This window comes from Adiantum capillus-veneris, chromosome 24, assembly GCF_014529385.1.
Source record: "Adiantum capillus-veneris isolate H3 chromosome 24, ASM1452938v2, whole genome shotgun sequence".
Taxonomy (NCBI): domain Eukaryota; kingdom Viridiplantae; phylum Streptophyta; class Polypodiopsida; order Polypodiales; family Pteridaceae; genus Adiantum; species Adiantum capillus-veneris.
The window spans coordinates 96722420-96743296 of NC_140954.1; the positions used below are offsets into that span (position 1 = coordinate 96722420).

Genomic DNA, 20877 nt, shown 5'->3' on the forward strand with positions numbered 1-20877 from the left:
CAAAAAGTGGGTCAAAACGCTGTGAAAAGGTTGAAATTTGTTGCATCACTCATGGTTCCATGAGTGCCCAAGCTAAGGGTGTGCTTGCTTGATCAAATAGGAGCACTTTCACCTCTCCATGTTTAAGAGGAAGCAAGGTTTCTATAGGTGTTCCTATGTAGTCCTGACTTGTTCCCCCTTCTTGTTTTCGAGTGCATGGAGGAGTGAATGAGGGTCTGTTCTCTTAAATGTTGCACTTGGGAGAGTCTATAGAAATTTTGAGGTTTCCATGGATGTGTGTATGTGAGAAATTGAGGGAAGAAGGTGCGGCTTTCTACAAGACTGTGTGACCCTATATCGATGCCATTAGGGTTGAGCCTACACCAAAGAGTCCAATAGAGTGGAGTTTGGTGAGCTTTTGCAATAGTTTGAGCGATGCCTTTTGTGGATGGAGATTTTTTTAATGGTCTTCCTTGTGTCTTTTGGTGGCGATCAACTATGCTTCCAAGCCTTGATCAACTTGACTCATTACATAGTGTCATCGAGTAGGCAAGGGCTTGTAGTTCAAGATGTTTGGAGCTTGAATTGAGTTTGGGGGGAAGCTTTCCATTAAGCTCTTGAGTGGTTGTGTGTGAGGTGAGGAAAGTAAGGTAATTCCTTGTGTTGTGTTAAGGTGTGAGCTCGGTGTGAGGGTGTGTGCACCGTGTCTTTTGCTCCATCATCTTTTGGCAATCCTGTCGGGAATGAGGTTGTGTTAAGGTGTGAGTGTGTGCACCGTGTCTTTTGCTCCATCATCTTTTCAAAATCTTGCTGAGGACATCATACAAAGGCTCCAAATCAGCCAATCCAACTTGCAAACTCGTGGGTGACCTTTCAAGGTACTTTAGGGGTCCATCAACTAACTCTAGGTGAGTTCACACCTTCTAGGAATGACCCCCATGAATATCCACACCCTTGAGTGCCTTTTCCACATGCTACCACATGGTTTTGTGCCACCTATGCATCCCAGTACGATAAAGGAGATACACACCAACATAGGACAAAGCCCACAATTCCCAACACTTTCTTACCAAACCAACATAATGTGACCTTCACCTTGTTGGAGGAGGTCTCCTTGACTTAGGTCAGTATTGCACCAATACCTACAATCAGGTGAGATGGCTTTCTTGCACTTGTAGCGGATGCAAAGATGAAGTGCTTCAACCCTTGCAACTCCTTGATGAGACACAGCTCTTTATATCGAAACTTGAAAGGCATTGCCAATAAACTGAGGCCCTTGTCACACATGAGTGTCAGATAAGCTCAAATAGAGCCTTTTCAAGCCCACGATATGTCACACAATGGAGGACATTGCAATGTATTTTATTTCCAAGCACAAACCAACATACGCCAGGTTGGAACGCTCACAACAACGTCGTCGATCGATCACATAGATACTCTTGCACCCTTGCTGTTTGTGATGCCCACATAGAGTATGTGCTCAATGGGACAGACATCGAAGCCACCGATGCCATTTCATCCTCACACGTCACACACGACCTATATTTTGCATGCATGAGAGAGTTAAAATATCCAATTGCAATGGCAGGTATCACAGCAAGCCGCTTAACGCGCTCGATGGACCTTCACTTCTTGAACACACTGGCGAAGACGGGCCAGCCTCTTCTCCTTCTTCGTCCTCGCGTTCCCGGCCACCGTCAGGCGGCTCACCTCACCCTCCTTGCTGTCGCCGCTTCCTCTCCACCATCTTCATCCCTAGCTTCCGCAGATGGCTCTTCCACGGCCGTCGCCCTCCTCGACAAGCTCAGAGTCCGAAAGCTCAAGGGCGTCCCCCAGACAACGACTTCACACACGCCATCAAGGAAGAAGGCAGGTCCTTCTTCTACAGATTCTGCTGCACCAGAAGCCATAGCTTCTTCTTTTGAAGAGCTTCCTCTCACGGACGAGCTCATTTCTGCCGTTAATGAGCTTGGTCTCACTCAACCTACAGAGGTTCAATGTCGCTCCATCCCCGCTGTCCTTGAGGGACATAGTGTTGTCATCGCTTCACACACTGGCTCTGGCAAGACATTAGCGTACATGATACCCCTTGTGCAGGTATGAGACATATGTGTGTGTTTATGCAATTGGATGTAGTTGCATCAATTTGCACCTACGAGTAGAAGAGCTATGAGCTAAGATCTGTGTTTACAGCATAAAGAATGCAGCTGATAACAAGAGATAATCTCTATAAACTCTTGTGCACATTTTACGTCCACTCTGAATTTAAGTAGGTTGGCCATTAAAGCACTGATGTATTGCTTTGGTGATGAAAGGTGTGAGAAGTTCTCTTTCAGCTACATAGCAGTGTAGAGGTTGTGGAGGAAGTCATGGATGCCCAAGTATATTGAGCTCTAGGTTGAGGTATCTTGCTAGGTGCAAGACAATATAAATTATAATCGACCATGAGTGCGGGGATAACTCTTGTAGCATCAAATTGTTTGGTTGTTTCCGATTCAGGAGCCATGTGTAGAGGTTGTAGAATCAGTCATTGGATGCCTGAGTGCATTGCCCTTTAGGCTAGAGTGTCATGCTGGGTGTGAAGAAAATATAGTCCCTCACAAATTTATAGATGAGAAGGTTGATAGAGACGATAGATCATAGACTACATGTGATTGGGAGTTACAATGCGTACTCAAAGAGATGATATAAATGTCTATAGAAGGCCAATGGACTTATGAACCACAATCAGCAAGTACACTTGTCCACACCTTTTTTTGTCACAGAAAATAAAAGAGTGCAAAGTTGACTCCCCAATACAATTGTGGGCGTATGGAGGTGGTGGGTGCTACTCATTCTTCATGCAACTTATCTCTATATGCTATGTGTGTACAAGGAGCATGCTCTGAAGATGTCTATACCCCATCCTTGATGCGTGAGTGCAAGATCCTTTTGGTGGTGCTATTACTTCCCTCAAAGCTCCACGAGCGATATGTGGCAGGCTTTGCAATTCGCTTCTCATGTCTCACGAGGATCTTGTGTGTGTCTGGGAGCTTTGTCTCTTTAGTTCTGTGTTACCATGACATCAATATTGGCATGAGACTTTATTCATATCTGCAGCTTACCAAGTCCTCTAAGTAGCTACGAGATCACAATTCAACTAAAACAATTGAAACTCCAAAGGTCAATGGAGGTTCAATCAGGATTGGGTGAGCAGGTGGCTGCCAGCAGGGTAGGGCAACTATTGAGGAGGTGATGTAGAGACATGTAATCAATTGTATTTGTCATGTTAGGAGTTTCAATACAATCAAGGATTGTAAATGCAATGCAAGGCATCATAAAAAGCTAGACTTATTGCTCTAGCTAAAACGTGTTGGGGTAAAGGCGGCATGTGTCTTGCCTCAAGGTTGGACGTCCGGTGTCCACAGCCGCTCACTGACTTTACTAACCGCACTGTCTTACCCTTATTCTTTATATACATAGAAGAATAAGGAGTGAGGGCTTCTTGCCACTACTCCACCCACTCTGTGTTCTCTCTCTCTCTCTCTCTCCGCACATGAACCCCATTTGCGCACCCTTCAGTAAGTATCAACACATGGCGATGGTGGGGAGCATGGAAAAAAAGAGAGCTGCGAGGCGATAGCTAACTCCCTCTCGGCGTGGTGGAGAGATCAAGAAATCTGGAAGCTTTGTGAGAACGCAATGGGAGCTTGTGAGCTCAATTGAGAGTGATGTATGCTCTTGTGGAAGCTCAGAAGAGAGTGTATAGGTGAAGGTGTCCTAATAATTGTGTGCGTAACAACACTGTTTTGCAGAGTGATTTTCTCCTTTAGATTGTAAATCTCAAAATTTTATCCGTCACACCCCTTCGTTTCGACGTGGTCTACAACTTTGCAAAAGATACTGTGTAAATTCCTCATGTCACTTGCACATCTAACCCTATGTGTACATGGACAAGCTACTTTATGACAAGGGTTCAGTTAGCCTAGCTTAGGAAGTGTTCTGACACTTTTGTGAGTCTGTTCACAGACCGTGCATGTCCAGACACTTAGTAGTTGCATTTCCTCTGGTTGCACACAACATGATCATCAAATTACAATCAGTACCCATCAGGAGCATTTTACAGTGCATAGAACCCATTTTCCCTATTTTAGTCATTTTTCACTTATTATTATTAAGTGACTTTGTTGGGAAACTGGGTAGGGCAATTTGTCTAAGACTCTAAGTAGATATATAAGAAAACCTAGCGCTAGCACTTTCTGGCAAAAGAGGCAGCAGACCACATCTGAAGTGCACCTTCTCAGCAAGACCGGCAAGAGAACATAGCGTTTTCATCCACCAAGACCAGTCGGCGATTTTCATTAACTGTAGAACAAGCCTAACGTTTTCAACAGTTGTAGATCAGCCTGGTGACAAAAGATCCCATAGCATTTTTGTAGCAGATGAGCAAATCAGACTAGCGTTTTTTGCAATTGTAGACCAACCTCAGTGTTTTTAGATTCCCGGCGACAGATTTAGAACTAGCTTCAGCGTTTTCAGTTTTCAGCCTATAGACACTGCAGAGCAGCCCAAAACCTCGCAGATCTCACCTTCCAGCAGCAGCAGATCCTCGCCGCACGGTCAGATCAGCCAAGGTTTGCAGATTCAGCCCGCTATTCGCAGATTTCAGCATCTGCATTTTCAGCGTGTCGTTGTCGCATCGTCGTCATTGACATCGTCACCAACATAGCGTCAGAATTCAGCAGATACAAGATTTGCAGATTTCAGCCCTTAGCGTTTTTAGTTTTCAGCCTGTCTTGTCGTCGTCCTAATCGTTGTTGACATCGTTGGCAAGTCCATTGCATTGTAGAGATTTGTGCAATCAATAGTAGATCGCTCTCCCCATAGAGAGTGGGGCCTTCGGAGGAGGGTTTGACAACATTTTGGTGTTGTATTCTCTTCTCTCTCTCTCTCTCTCTCTCAGCACCTTCATTCACAGTGTCATTCACTTTGTTTGTGTTCATTTGCACTCTCACTAAAGGAACAGAAGGCTCTTCCTTCCGTAAGTAAAAGGAATCCTTGAGCACAGTTCGGAGCACTCATCTTGAGCAAAGTTCAACATTCACATCCGTTGCACCTTACATTGGTATCAGATCTTTGGCAGTGTTCTGTATCACTCAAGGAAAGAACCACAAGATATTTTTTTTGCTTGTTGCGGTCGCACGTAACCCAAGTCCACTTGGGCAGTCGATTCTTAATCGTGTTTTTGAAGAGTGACAAGAAACCCAAGAAAGAAAGGCTTGTCCAGCCTCCCCTTGTTTCTCTGTTCACTCATTGAGAGCGGACCATGCACTTAGCGACCGGCCAATCGATGTGAGGTGGGAAAAAGAAACCTTGGTGTGAGCGCAAGGCCGCCAAGGGGTGCGCCCGCAGGAAAGAGAAGAGCTCGGGTAAGAGAAGATTCTTCTCTAACACAGATTGCAAGCTAAAGAAGAATCCCCGCAGGAAAGAGAAGAGCTCGGGTAAGAGAAGATTCTTCTCTAACACAGATTGCAAGCTAAAGAAGAACCTCAAGATCCTCAAGAACTCAAGGACCTCAAGAACTCAAAACCCTCAAGAACTCAAGAACCCAAGAACCACGAGTTCCTCGTGAACTTAAGAACCCAAGACTTCAGTGGATGGTCATCACCCGAAGCGGAATGGATACTCCGCATGGAGGTGATGAGCATGAGGGTGGTGAAGAAGAATTTTTCCCACCAGGAGGTTTTTCTGACCCTCCCCCTTCTCCATCTATGCCAAGGATTGCACCAAATCCTATGGAGGCTTTGGTCAAGACGATGATGGACGTGATGATACGACAAGAAGCGCAACGCATCGCCTTGGAGCGCGAGCGCGAAGAAAGAAAGGCAGAATTGGATCGTGAATGTGAAGAAAGGATGACAGCATTAGAGCGTGAGCGCGAACAAGCGCGCTTGGCGGTCTAAGAAAGAAAAGCAGAAGTGGATCGGGAGCGCGAAGAAAGAAAAGCAGGATTGGATCGCGAGCGCAAAGAAAGAAAGGCCGACTTGGAGAGTGAGCGCGAGCAAGCGCGTTTGGTGGCCGAAGACAGAAGGGTAGCCTTGGAGCGCGAGCGTGTGTAAGCGCGCTTGGGGGCTGAAGATAGACGGCGGCCTTGGAGTTAGAGCGTAAGGCGTAGAGTGACCAACGCATGCAAGAGTTGGTCCTCTAAGTACTCACCTTGACACGCGAGCCGATCAAAGATGTTGGTAGTTCATCAAGTAGCAGAGACTCGAACTCCAACAACCTCGTCACAGAGAAGATCATGTTCAGTATGTATGACGGTAAGATGAATGCTAGTGTTATTCATTCTTGGTTGCATCAATTTAATGCTTATTTTGTGACAACTAAGAAAAGGAACAGCAATGTTTTGTCGACAGCCATGTACCTTGCCGATGATGCCATTAATTGGTACCACGCATGGCAAGAGACACACTTGGCCACACACCTAGAGGAAGTGTCACATAGTGATGACGTGGTTGCCCGCTCTACAGAAGCCCTAATCCTAAAAATCTGAAACCCTAATCCTAAAAATCTGCAAACCCTAATTCTGGCATGATGACGTGACTACCTGTACGGCGGGCCGAAAATCACGCGGAACAGATGCCATGTGGCAGCAAGAACGGATCTCCGCGTTTTACGGAAAGCAGAGGCAGATTTTTGGCTACGCAATTTAGCTGAAGAATTTATGCTGGAGCTTTTTGAAAGCTTCTTTATGAGAAAGAACCTTTGCTTTATTTTTTGGGGCTCAAGAGAGAGCTTGGGAGAGAGAAATCTCTTTTGCTTTATCTCTCAAGGAGCTTTTGATTTTCAGCTTTTGGGGGCTTTGCTTTTAGCATCCCTTTGTACTCTTTAAACAAGTGGGTAGGCCATACACAACTCAGAGCATCTGGACGCAGAGTTGAGTGTGAGCGCCTGACCGCACTCTTGTACATTGAACTTAGATTAATACTAAAAGAAATATCCAAAGGGGCGCCAGTCCTTGGGGCCAATATCTCTAGGCACGGAACTCCGCCGGGCTGGTGTTGAATCAATTTTGAACTGTGAACTGTTTTGAAGTGGTTATTTGGTGCTGTCGTGGTAGATTCTTGACTTGGAGTGTCCAAGTCTGTTACAATGGTATCAGAGCACGACCGATTTCTCTTCTACGAGAAATCCGATCCCAATTTTTTTTTTCCGCGGCACCTATGGCTTCACGCAAGGATCAATCGGCTCCCTCTGCATCCGGAGATGTGACAAGGGATCACAAGGAAGATTCCGGCGAGGAGTATGGCCCGCCTCGGCCTACTCGGGCGGAGCGTCGAGAGATGGAGCGTCGTCAATTATCGGTGATGCAACAAAGATGATGCTCAATTTTGCGAAGGACCCAAAATTTGCAAAATGTATGAGCGAGACTTCTTTTCAGGAAGTGCATGCGCAGTGCCTGAAAACCACAACACCACCCCCAAAACCCGCACTCAAGAAACTTCTGCTCACAAGAAATATTCAGAGAAGGAATTAGAAGAGGTGGTTGATGCACGGATTGCTCAGCTTTTTGACACGCAAAACAAAGCTAAAAAGCACGGCAAAAAGCAGAAGAAAGGCACTGACTTCTCGGGTTATTTGAGTTGTCAGTCGACATTTGAAAAGGCAAAGAAACAGAAGAAGTGTGTTCGATTTGGAGAAGTACCCAGTTCTTCTTCTTCTTCTTCTTTTGACAATTCTTCTAGCTCATCTGACTCGAGCGAAGAAGACCGCAAAGGCAAAAAGAGAAGCAAGAAACAACGCTTTGGAACGGGCAAGGCAAAGGCAAAGAAGTCTAAATCTTGCCCAGTGAGTGACAGTTCTACAGAGGACTCGTCTATAGACAGTTCAGACTCTGACGATAGCAACTTTTATGCAAAGAAGAAGAATTTTTATAAAGCCAACCAATATGACTTTCTGGAAGATAAAAGCAAGAAGGCCCGAGAGTTTAAGGAAGGTGGACAATCAATTAAATTTGACAAGTTTTCAGGATATAGAGATGCTTCGAAGGCTTTGTCTTTTGTACAACATTTTGACATCGCTTTCGTCGGAGGACGCTACTCAAAGCACTCTAAGATTCGGAGAGCCTCCTCTTACTTTAAGGGGGATGCTCGAACTTGGTGGTCCATGCTTCTTTTAAACAAGACTGTGCCAGTTAAATGGCTGAAATTTAAGAAGCTTTTTATTTCTTCTTGGCTGACTCTAGAGTTTGAACGCGATATACGAGCTGCTTGGAACCATCTTCGGATGACCAAGAAGGATACAGTGGACGCTTATTGCGAGAGATTCTGGAGCTCTTTTCTACCCGCCTCTTCATTCAAGAAGATCTCGTTCAGAGAACAGATTGAGCGGTTTACCTTGGGTCTACTTACAGAGATCCGAGATCACTGCTTGGAACAGAAGTCAGCCTCTATTCAAGAGTTGATGAGTCATGTGAAACGGGGTTTTGCCATTCACTCTGGCAGTCTGACCTACCCCACCGATGAGGTCATGACACAACGAGCCGAATAGACTTCAGCAAATGAAAGTAGAAAGAGAAAGAGCAACCCAGAAAAGAAGGATGCACGACCCAAACTTACTCCTCAGGAGAGAGCTCGCTTCATCAGGGAGGGGAAGTGCTTCGGATGCGGGGAACCTGGACATATCTCCGCGAAGTGCCCTAAAAAGGCACAGAAAGAACAGAATGACAAGGACGACGAAAGGCCTGAGAGTTCGAGAGCAGCTAAGGAACGTGGAAGAAAAGGCAAGATGAAAACAGGACTGGTTTCAGATTGTGTGGGTAACGATCCCAACACAAATGGACGAGAGTACAGAACTTTGCCGAGGTTGGGGCAAAGTGAAGACCAAGAGGCCCTGATCTTCTTTGATGGAGGAGCCAAGGCCAACTTCATTTCACCGGAATTGGCGATGCGGCTCGAGATCACTCCTGATCGGATGGGACCACTTGCGGAGGTTGTTCTAGCGGCACCTGGCAGGGACGTAGCCATTAATGTCATTAGCAAACTTCAGTTGCATTGTCAGGGGTATTTGGGGCATGAGGACTTTTACATAATGCCTTTGGAAGGTTGTGATGTTCTCTTGGGAATTCCCTGGTACCACAAGAACAACGCTGTGGTCGACTATCGGGCGACAAAAGTGACATTGACTACAGAGAAGGGCAGAACCATTGTACTTGACATTAATCTGAAGGGCGAGTTTGCCCCTATTGTATCGGCTTCGGCCATTTCTAAATTAATGAAATCCAGTCTATTTGTTTACTCGATCTTTATGAAAGAGTTGATTGATGAGGATAGGACAAATATGTCTAAACTCGATAAAGAATGCCAAGATTTTCTCCACTCTCATGTCGATTGCTTCTCAGAGGGCCTACCAGGCGAGTTACCACCTGCTCGTCATGAAGATCATACCATTGATCTGATACCTGGAAGCACACCACTGAACCGGCCACCTACCGTGTGAGCCGAGCACAGAATGAAGAGATTATGAACCAAGTGAAAGGCCTCTTGGAAAATGGTCTTGTCCAGCCTAATACTTCACCGTATTGCTCTCCAGTGTTGTTGGTTTTGAAGAAAGACGGATCTTGGAGAATGTGCATCGATTATAGAGCTCTCAACAAATTCACCATTAAGAACTGCTAGGATCGATGATATACTTGACAGATTACAGGGATCCTCGTGCTTTAGCAGGATTGATTTGAAGAGTGGATATCATTAGATCAGAATCGCGCCGAGAGACGTCTACAAGACAGTATTTCGGACGACTTTTGGGTTATTTGAGTTTTTGGTGATGCCTTTTGGCTTAACCAATGCTCCTGCGACATTTAACCGGATGATGGACAGGATTTTTCGAGAGTACATGCTATTTGTCGGCACTTTCTTTGATGATATCATTGTTTTCTCCAAGAATGAGGCAGAACATAGAGGTCATCTGCTTCAGGTCTTTCAGGCAGTACAAGATTACAAGTTAGTGATAATGCAAAGAAAAGCGAATTTTTCCTACCAGAGATACACTTTTTGGGACACATTGTGCCAGCTGCAAATGGATCCGGCCAAGATAGAGACTATCTGTAATTGGCCTGATTTGAAGAATGTCCATGAAGTTAGAAGCTTCTTGGGATTGTGTTCGTACTACAGGCGGTTCATTCGAAAGTTTGCAGAGGTTGCTTCCCCTTTGCATATCTGACACAGAAAGGAGTCCCTTTCTCGTGGGGACCCACAGAGGTGACTGCCTTTCTAACATTGAAAGAGAAATTGACTACGGGACCAATTTTGACTTTGCCGGACTTGCAGAAGTCATTTGAAGTATATTGTGATGCTTGTCGTCGTAGTCTGGGTGCGGTCTTAATGCAAGGCCATGTCATTGCTTATGAGAGCCGATTGTTCTCAAGGCCGGAAATGACAACTTTTGGCGGTTATCCATGCTCTTACTGAGTGGCGGCATTACCTACTTGGAGCGGATTTTACTGTCTTTACAGACCATCAGAGTTTGCGCTGCTTCTTGTCATAGAAGCAGCTATCGGAAAAGCAGATGCGGTGGGCGAACATCTTGTCACAGTTTCACTTCCAGATTGTCCATGTTCCGAGACAGAAGAATGTGGTGGCAGATACTTTGTCTCGGAAGCCGTTTGTTTTGTCTATTTCCGCGATACATCATAGAAGCTTCGAGGATATTGTCGATCAGTATGCCACAGATACAGATTTTGCAGACGTTTTCACACGGATACGGGATGGGGAGACAGTAGCGGGATATTTCATTCGGGATGGCTACTTGATGAGAAAAACCATGTTGTGCGTTACACAGCCATTGAGGGAAAAGGTTATGACGGAATGCCACTATCCACCTTTTATGGGTCATTGCGGCATCGCTACCACCATGAAAGGGGTAGAGAGATACTTCTTTTGGCCGAGAGTCAAGAAGGATATGGAAGAGTTTGTGTGCAGTTGCTTGGTATGCCAGAAGGTCAAGTTTGATAGGCATAAAGCACAGGGATTGTTACAGCCTTTGCCCATACCCACCCGTCTCTAAGAAAGTATCGCGATGGATTTCATTTTTGATCTCCCGAGAACACAGAGTGGTCACGATGGTATCTGGACTGTTATTGAGACTGTTATTGACAGATTTAGCAAACAGGCTCATTTCATTCTAGTGAAAAAAACAGTCAAGCCCGGATCACTTAGCGAGACTGTCTGTGGCCCAGATTTTCAGATTACATGGCATGCCTGAGACGATTGTCTCCGACAGGGACCCCAGATTTAATTTGGGAGAACATTGGCACGCGGTTGCAGTTCTCGTATCGTTTCACCCGCAACTGACAGGCAATCTGACATTGCCAATTCAGTGATTTTAGATTTATTGAAGTCTTATATCTCGGATCAGAAGACTCAATTGGAAAAGTATCTACCTTTGGTGGAATTTGCCTACAATAACACGATACACTCTTCGACGGGGAAGGCGCCATTTTAGATTGTTGAAGGTGTTGCGAAGGTTCCACCCTTCCTAAGCACGAAAGATAAGATTTTTGAAGTGGATGAGTATACGCGCGACTTAGACACGGTTTTTGCCAAGGTCCGCGAGGCTTTGCAAAAATCTCAAGAACGACAGAAAAAGGCAGCGGATCGCCATCGTCGCGATTTGAAATTGAAGGAGGATGACTGGGTGCTCTTACGTTTTGAGAAGGTAGCCTGAGAAAGAAGAAGGGAAAGGAGAGGCTTTTTCCAAAGCTTAGTATGCAATACTACGTACCTTTCCAGATCTCTGAATAGATCAATGATGTCTCCTTCCGACTGAAACTGCCTGACACTTGGAGGATTCACAATGCATTCCATGTGAGTCTCTTGAAACCTTTTAAAGGTGATGTGCCTGATGATGGGGAGCCTGATGAGCAACCCGAAGTGGAAGAAAACGAGGAGATCCTTGTTCCTGAACAGATTTTGGCACATAAGGACACAAAGAATAAAGGTAAAGTCCGAAGGCGGTTCTTGGTTAAGTTCAAGAACTATCCTGCATTCGATGCGAAGTGGATGGGGAAGGAGGACCTAGCAGATACTCCTCAGATTGTGAAACTTTACCTCGAAGCTTTTGGTTAGCATAGTCTATACCAAATGGAACCCAGAATTCAGCTTGGCCGGAGATCTGGTGCAGTGGGATGCACAAGAGGGGATTTACTCCGCTCCTTTGTCAACAGATGCCTTGATTTTTGTCCTAGAGTCACTGATGTCTCTTTGAGCTTTAGGGATACTGAGAGCTGATAGTATTTTGCTGTATGACTTTATGAAATGGAATTCTTGAATATGAAACTGATTTGTTCTTGGCTTGTTTGTAAGTGCAGGAATTGATAGACGAAATGACTACAACATTTTGGTCTTATTGATCTCGAATAGACATGGTTGCAATAGGGGTTAGTCAATCGGCCATCTATGAGGTCCCGACTGAATCTAGATGTGATTGCTAGCTACATTGCCGATAAATCATGGTCTAAGATCCGAATGAATGTTGAATGTCATGTGATGTCTTGTGATGTCTAGTGATGTCCTGTGATGTCGTGTGATGTGACTGTCGATTGGTACATGTGCTAGATGTGTGTTCCTAGTATGTAGGTACTAACATTCAGTGTCTACTAAGACGGTTTATGGTCCTTGTCTATTTTGTAGGCATAATCGAGGGCGATTACAATGCTTTCAAGAGGGGGGTATGTCACAAAGTGATGACGTGGTTGCCCGCTCTGCAGAAACCCTAACCCTAAAAATCTGCAAACCCTAATTCTAGCATGATGACGTAGCTGCCTGTACGGCAGGCTGAAAAATCAGGCGGAACAGATGCCACATGTCAGCACGTACGGATTTTCGTGTTTTACGAAAAGCAGAGGCAGATTTTTGGCTACGCAATTTGGCTAAAGAATTTACGTTGGAGCTTTTTGCAAGCTGCTTTATGAGAAAGAACCTTTACTTTATTATTTGGGGCTCAAGAGAGAGCTTGGGGGAGAGAAATCTCTTTTGGTTTATTTCTCAAGGAGCTTTTGATTTTCAGGGGGCTCTGCTTTTAGCATCCCTTTGTACTCTTTAAATAAGTGGGTAGGCCACTCACAACTCAAAGCATCTGGACGCAGAGTCTAAGTGTGAGCGCCTGACCGCACTCTTGTACTTTGAACTCATATTAATACTAAAAGAAATACCGAAAGGGGTGCCAGTCTTTGGGGCCAATATCTCTAGGCGTGGAACTCCGCCGGGCCAGTGTTGAATCAATTGTGAACTGTGAACTGTTTTGAAGTGGTTATTTGGTGCTGTCGTGGTAGATTCTTGACTTGGAGTGTCCACGTCTGTTACAGGAAGCCGACGAAGGCGCGCCCCTTTCCTTCAATTGGGACGACTTCCAAGACAAGCTAAAGGCGCGGTTAATGCCACCCCAGTACCTCGCTCGGTTGAAGGACGATTGGCGCAGCCTCAAGTAAAATGGTATGCCAGTCAGGTCTTTCTGTAATCGTGTTTTGCAGCTCGGCACCCAATTACACACATCGGATGATGAACGCAAGGAGGCTTTCATTTTGGGGTTGGATGACTATATCAGGTTTGATGTCAAAGTCCTCGACCCTGTAAGGCAGTAGCAATTGCTCTCACGCAAGAGATGAAGCACAATAAGGGAAAGCCGAAGGAGACCAAGACTTTTCAAAGTACCTCTCAGACTTCTCTCTGAACACTCTTCTAACCAATCTTCCTCTAGTCTCTCGGAAAAGAACTCACACAAGGAACCTAAGGGTAAAGCTAACACAATTGCTAAACGTAAGCTCACTCCAAATGAAAAAGCAACACAAGGAATTTTAGGAGGATACATTGCGTCAGAAGAACAAAGCATTTATTCTAAGGAAGGTCGATGTTATCATTGTCAATCCAAGGTCACATAAAAAAACATGTTTTAAGATCGAATCTAGCGAATCTAAAGAACCCACAGAACCCACAGAACCCACATCCTTTGTTAATGCCATCAATGAGAACACGAGTGTGACCCAAGTTTCTCATGATCTTCCCATTGATGAGTCTCTCATTAAGTGTTATGGTTATGTGAAGGGTCAGCGTTTTGTCATATTGTTTGATCTAGGCAGTATCCATGATATGATAAGTGACTCTCTTGTCGAAAGAGCCCGCTTGGAGGTTAGCGAGACATCTCCTTTCGAGGTGTCGGGCTTCGTTCCCGGTATGGACTCTCTCATTACACGAGAGTGCCTTGATGTGTTATTCACGGTTCAACAAGTGTTCTTTCATAGAAAATTTGTAGTATCTCCTCTTTCAGGATGTGATATGCTTTTAGGCATTCGATGGTTTCGTGAGCATAACCCTCTCATTGATTGGGCAGCCAATACTTTCACTTTCAATGCCAAAAGTGACTCTCCCATTGTCATTCATGGGGAGGAAGTTGTTCATTCTTCATCCCTCATTGAAAAGAATCAGGAGAAGGAGACTCTCAGTCTTTTCTTCTCCAAGGCCCGACACACATGATCAAGATGTGATTATTCACAAACATGATGATTTGCATGATAAAGATCTGATTGTTCACACGGATGATGGTTGAGTTGATACTTTGTCTAGTGACGCTAACCTAATTGCAGATTCGATCAATCACGAAGAACCGATCTTGGCTCTCGAGTTGAGGTCCCAAGAACCCCCCATAGGAAGTATTATGTGTTCGAATGATTAGTCAACATGCATTGTTCGAGTGTTTCATTCGTGATGCTTTCCAATATTTTAGTCACCGTCCTTATGTGATCCCTTTTCACAAGCATGCCATATTGCACGATGAACACGATTCACTCATGAATGAGCACGGATGTATGCGGAGTACTCATGAAAAGATGAAATGTTTGCACCCAAGAAATTCACATTCCATGTCTCTTCCTTTGCATGACACAGTATCCGAAACAGCACAAGAAGGATGAGCATCAAGCATCGGTATTTCCATTGTGATTTGTCATAGTTGATAGATTTAGATCAGAAAGACAAGTTACGATTCCAATTTTTCGTGCGTTTGATGAACGGTTTGGCACTCCATCTCTTTGTTTATCTCCATTGCATGCACAGTCATTTAGAAAGCATAGAATTTTTCCAGTCACTTTACATGGAATGTGTATGTTCTTGTTTTTGTGTTGGAAGTGGTTTGAGGAATTTTCGTCCTTGGAGATTCTTGAAGAAGGTAGACGCATGACTATAGACGAAGTTGAAGCATTGAAGGAGCCACATATGACTGTCGCATTCGGCGCGGCCCAAAGAAGCAAGCGTTGCAGACCTATATGAAGTTCAAGTATCGCATGGCCCGCACATCAGAGTGGGCCGCGAAGAGTCCTTTCCAAGATTCGAGACGCTGCTGGCGATCTCCCTCGACGCCATACAGTTCGGTATCAATACCTCACTTTGAAAAGGAGGGGATGTCACGTGCACATCTAACCCTATGTGTATGTGGACAAGCTACTTCATGACAAGGATTTAGTTAGCCTAGCTTAGGAAGTGTTCTGGCACTTTTGTGAGTGTTCGCAGATCGTGCATGTCCAGACACTTAATTGCATTTCCTCTAATTGCACACAACATGATCATCAGATTACAGTCAGTATCCATCAGGAGCATTTTATAGTGCATAGAATCCATTTTTCCTATTTAGCCATTTTTCACTTATTATTATTAAGTGACTTTGTTGGGAAACTGGGAAGGGCAATTTGGCTAAGTAGATATATAAGAAAACCTAGCGCTAGCACTTTCTGGCAGAAGAGGCAACAGACCACATCTGAAGTGCACCTTCTCAGCAAGACCGACAAGAGGACATAGCGTTTTCAGCCACCAAGACCAGCCAACGATTTTCATTAACTGCAGAACAAGCCTAGCGTCTCAGCAGTTGCAGATTAGCCTGGCGATAGCAGATCCCATAACGTTTTTGCAGCAGATGAGCAAATCAGCCTAGCGTTTTTTGCCATTGTAGACCAACCTCAGCGTTTTGCAGATTCCCGGCGACAGATTCAGTCCTAGATTTAGCGTTTTCAGTTTTCAGCCTATAGACACCGCATAGCAGCCCCAAACCTCGCAAATCTCATCTTCCAGCAGCAGATCCTAGCTGCACGTTCAGATCAACCAGCGTTTGTAGATTCAGCCCACTATTCGCAGATTTCAGCATCTGTGTTTTCAGCGTGTCGTCGTCACATTGTCGTCATTGACATCGTCACTGGCATAGAGTCAGAATTCAGCAGATACAAGACTGTAGATTTCAGCCCTTAGCGTTTTCAGTTTTCAGTCCGTCTCGTCGTCGTTCTCATCATCGTCGACATTGTTGGCAAGTCCATTGCATTGTAGAGATTTGTGCAATCAATAGTAGACCGCTCTCGCCGTAGAGAGTGGGGCCTTCGGAGGAGGGTTTGACAACATTCTGGTGTCGTATTCTCTTCTCTCTCTCTCTCTCTCTCTCTCTCTCTCTCTCTCTCAGTCTCAGCACCTTCATTCACACTGTCATTCACTTTGTTTGTGATCATTTGCACTCTCTGACTAAAGGAATTGAAGACTCTCCCTTCCGTAAGTAAAAGAAACCCTTGAGCACAGTTCGGAGCGCTCATCTTGAGCAAAGTTCAACATTCACATCCGCTGCACCTTACACCTCACCATTTTTTTCTAATACTCTGCTGAGATTGACTGTATATAAAAAATTTTAGGTTTTCAGTTTTGCACAATGGGCAAGTATGATGCACTTTTGACAGATACTCGAAATTTGATGAGGTTTTTGGTTAGATTTGGATAAAGGAGAAGTGGGTAGATTTGATAGATTGCAGCATTTCGGATTGCGACATTGACTCTCGAACAGCCTACCTTCACTATTTTACCGACATCCCACACATTAGGCGGAAGATTTTCGACATCTGACCTCGACATCACCTAGTGTGCTTACATATGAATACACATACAAGTACTCCGACTGTTGGCTTCGTTTCGTCTTTGAGCATCTGCTATTTCGACACTTCCGTCCTTTGGCGGAAGTCGGCATTGAATTCTATTTTACACCGACATATAAGTGCCCCATGTAAGCTTGTTGTGATAAAGCTTACATGGGGCACTTATGAGCCTGCATGCGTCTACTTGTCAAAGTCGACGATGCGGAAGCGTAGAGCAATGGGGAGAGAGAGAGAGAGAGAGAGAGAGAGAGAGAGAGAGAGAGAGAGAGAGAGAGAGAGAGAGAGGTGAACCGACCAACCTTGGCAATGAATTGATGATGATACAATGGGGGCTGAGGGTTGCTGATATAGCAACCTCAGTAAATTGCCCTACCCAGACTTTGACAAATAAGTAAAATAAATACCTAAAAGCCAAACTAAGTAAATGGTATCACATTGAGCAGTTGACTTGAGATGCCAAATTTCTAACACCCTCTCTGCAACTCATAGTGGACATAAATAGTGAGACCAAGTCGATGAAGAAGTTACCATGGACACCCCAGCAACTGTACACTCCACTTGATACACCTCGGATTTGCTTCCCTCAACTTTGCTTCTTAGAAGAATGCCATCTTGAGCATCGGTTGCCTTTAAGAAAATTGAATTGTAGACCAAACCATGTCCAAGAATCCCCATTCGTGAATTGTGAACACATCAGCACAAAAATACTTTCTAAATTATGAACTTTGAAACACATCCTGTCCATAATCCGACCAACAACAATGGATTGGTGCACTCATCCATAGTGTTTTAGGTAATTGTGATTGGCTCCTTGCCAGATGCATGTGCCTTGAACTCTGACCTACGGGTTCAAACACTGATAACTTGAACTCCAATACAAGGCTCCAAATTAATTATATGGAGCATTGTTTGCCCCTCTTTGCCACTCACAAGCCTCTCTCTAGCTGAAGTTAGTGGCGACAATCGTCCTTGACTAGAAATCCGACGTCGAGGCCAATGTGGCCGCCGCCACGTGTGCCATGCCGTTCTCCTTTGTAAAATCTTTATTACCGTAATCTCTGTCCAGCTTGCCTTTTACTTTGTCTTCCTGTGAGTTCCTGCTTTTGTCTTTGGCTTCAAACTCCCAAGCCAAACAAAGCATCCTATCACATTTATAACAAGTGTTATCGGATCTCATGGGTACCGAGGAAACTAACTGAGCACTGGTAGTGTCGACCTCGTCAAGCGTGCCTTTGCCTCTAGCGAACCCGTCCATTTGCTTTTGGCTTCACAATTTCAAGCCAAACAAAGCAGCGGTTTCCTTGGGAACTTTGTCGAGCATAGGCAACAGATTGGGTATTGGTCGATACATTATCCGTAGCCGATAGTTGGTGTTGGCCATGTGAAGGTGAGATTTTGTCATTGGTCACCTTTGCTAATGAGATTAGTGTGATTATTAATCAAATCAGTCTTGAGTCTAGGGTAGGATATGTACAACCTATGGATCATTCATACCATACGTAGCGTATGGTAGATAGATCTGCAAGTACGGATCGTATTGTATGTGGGTACGTTTAATAAATTACTTTACCATATCACGCTTGTATTTGATCATTAATCACTTTTGGAAGCTTAGAAAAGGACCAATCAAGGAAGGTCTTATAGATCAGGTCTAATATAGACTTGTATGTTTAGGAGACTTGTCCTATAGAACAAACAATTGTCTCATTTGACTCTTGATTAACAACTTCTCGTGAAGAATTGTTTTGTAATTTGTGATTATTTTATGGTGTTATTTGTGATCATTGGATTTATCATTGACTAATAATAATGCCTCTTGTCATATGGGGTACTTTGCACTATTCATGATCAATTTTAGTATTCATTGTTTTCCATAATTTCAAAATGATTGTATGGAGTCTCATTTGACATCCATTGTGTGACCTAAAGTTTTTGGAGTTTGTTGTTGTTCTATGGAATAGTTAAGGGTCAATTGGAACTTTGTTTGTTGTTCAGATCTATTTGTTTTGTGTTGTGCGTCTCAAGTGGTGCGTGCCTCTACGATATTGTACAACTGCAGAATTTTAACATTCGTGGAGTGATACTTATGAACTTCCTACAAATCTCTTAAAGTATTCTCAATCGCAGGTGTTTTAAAAAAACATACGAATTTTACATACCTAATAACTCAAACCATTCAGAAGTAAGTACCATACATACCGAACTCTACGTACCTTTCCACTTGCTTGAGTCCACTTTATTTGTGAAATGAGGGTTTCTTAGAGAAGCGTTTTTTGGGTGTATTACCCATGTTCTTATTAAGTGAAGTTGTCAATTACATGTATCCAAGTGTATTTTGATGATTGAACTCTGTCTTTAATGTTGGAATTCTTATGTGGCTTTGGTCTTTTAGTATTTGGGTGGATCTACCTCTGTGCTATTGTTTTAAGAAAGTGTTTAGTTTTAAAACACAATGTTGTGTCCACAGTGTTTGAAGGAGGATGAGTTGCAGCTGGATAAAGCCCCAAGACCTAGGAGGCCTCGCGCTATAGTTCTTTGTCCTACAAGGGAACTAGCTGAGCAGGTATATTGTGTTCATGACTTCAGTGAGAGAGATTGCACACATTGAATATTCTTCATTATTATCACACAGTTTTCTATTGTCATTTTATTTTATAGAGCCCCCAGCACTGTATCCTGTTGCTGTTCACCATACGACTTGTATATGTAGAATTTTATAATCTAGGCGATGATTAATGTGTGACCTAAGACTGTATGAAATTTAACCGTCTTTCTTCTTACCAGGTGTTTCGAGTTGCAAAATCTATTTGCCATCATGCAAAGTTTCGTGTTACTTTGATTGGTGGAGGTGTGCGAATGAAGCCTCAAGAGGACGCCTTAAATGCTCCCATAGACATGCTCGTGGGCACACCTGGAAGGCTATTGCAGCATATTGAAGATGGCAATGTGGCTTATGGAGATATCAAGTATGTGGTGAGCTTTTTACTTCCCTTCTTTAGAGTTCTTCTCTAGTGAAGTTTTGGCTAGATATATAGGTCTATGGAAATATTGAAAGCTACCATGGTTTGAACGCTAGTTTGGTACCAAAACCAAACACTTTGGTGCCCTTTTTTACAGTTTTCAATGAAATGCTATTTGCAATGGAAAAATCATCTCATCATACTCATAAAGAGTACTCGCACAAAGTTGCAACCAAGGGTTTAGAAAAATCAGTAGCACAAGCTTTATAAAAAGTGATTGGGCCTGGTAGAAAATTTGAAGATAACTATTTATAGTTGTACTATCAATTTGGACAAATTTGATGTGGTAGAAAATCTGTTTGAGAGTATCTTAAATTACAAAGTTGTGCAGGTGTAATAAGGCATTTTTTGGTATTCATATGAAGGCAAGGTAAAACTTTTTTTTTGATATTATAAAGAATTGTATATTATCATATATCCACTACTCTATACAACTAGTGCTTAAGATAATAATTATTGATGTTTATGTGAGCTAAAAATAGTAAGTTGTGTTGTATTTTAAAGATTGCACACCATAATTTTTTGATTTATGACTCATTAGATATTGAATTTCATTTAAATTCAAAATTTCTTGCAAATACTATTCTTATTCAGTCACACGGTATGGGTATGATTGGGATATGCATAGCCTTAATTTGATGAAGTCGAGGAGTAAATAGTAATGGTTTTGCATTTTTAAAATTGGAAATCATAGAAATCTTGTTATTTAATTCGCGAAACAATGAGCTTGAATTCATAGTGTAGGCATGATTGGGATCTGCATAACCTCAATTTCACGATAGTTGAGGAGATTTGTTTATTTTCAGGAAATTTGTAATAGAAAAGATGTTAAGATGGCACACATTCTTTAGGTTTAGGGGAGATTGAAATGCACTTCGTTGGTTTTCACTTAAAGAGTGATCTAAGATTTAAAAGTCTGACTAACACATAATAAGTATCTCAAAA

At 43.5% G+C, this 20877-nt stretch overlaps 1 protein-coding gene across 1 annotated transcript in view; it reads left to right on the forward strand.

The window, feature by feature from the left end:
* Nucleotides 1-1541: 1541 nt before the first annotated feature.
* The window catches only part of RH39, a 45929-nt gene continuing 26593 nt past the window's right edge, over nucleotides 1542-20877 (forward strand). Inside the window, exons 1-3 of the mRNA XM_086499121.1 lie at nucleotides 1542-2076; nucleotides 19380-19475; nucleotides 19697-19885. Coding sequence (XP_086355247.1) covers nucleotides 1561-2076; nucleotides 19380-19475; nucleotides 19697-19885 — 801 coding nt within the window. The 5' untranslated portion in view covers nucleotides 1542-1560. The remainder of the gene's footprint in view (nucleotides 2077-19379; nucleotides 19476-19696; nucleotides 19886-20877) is intronic.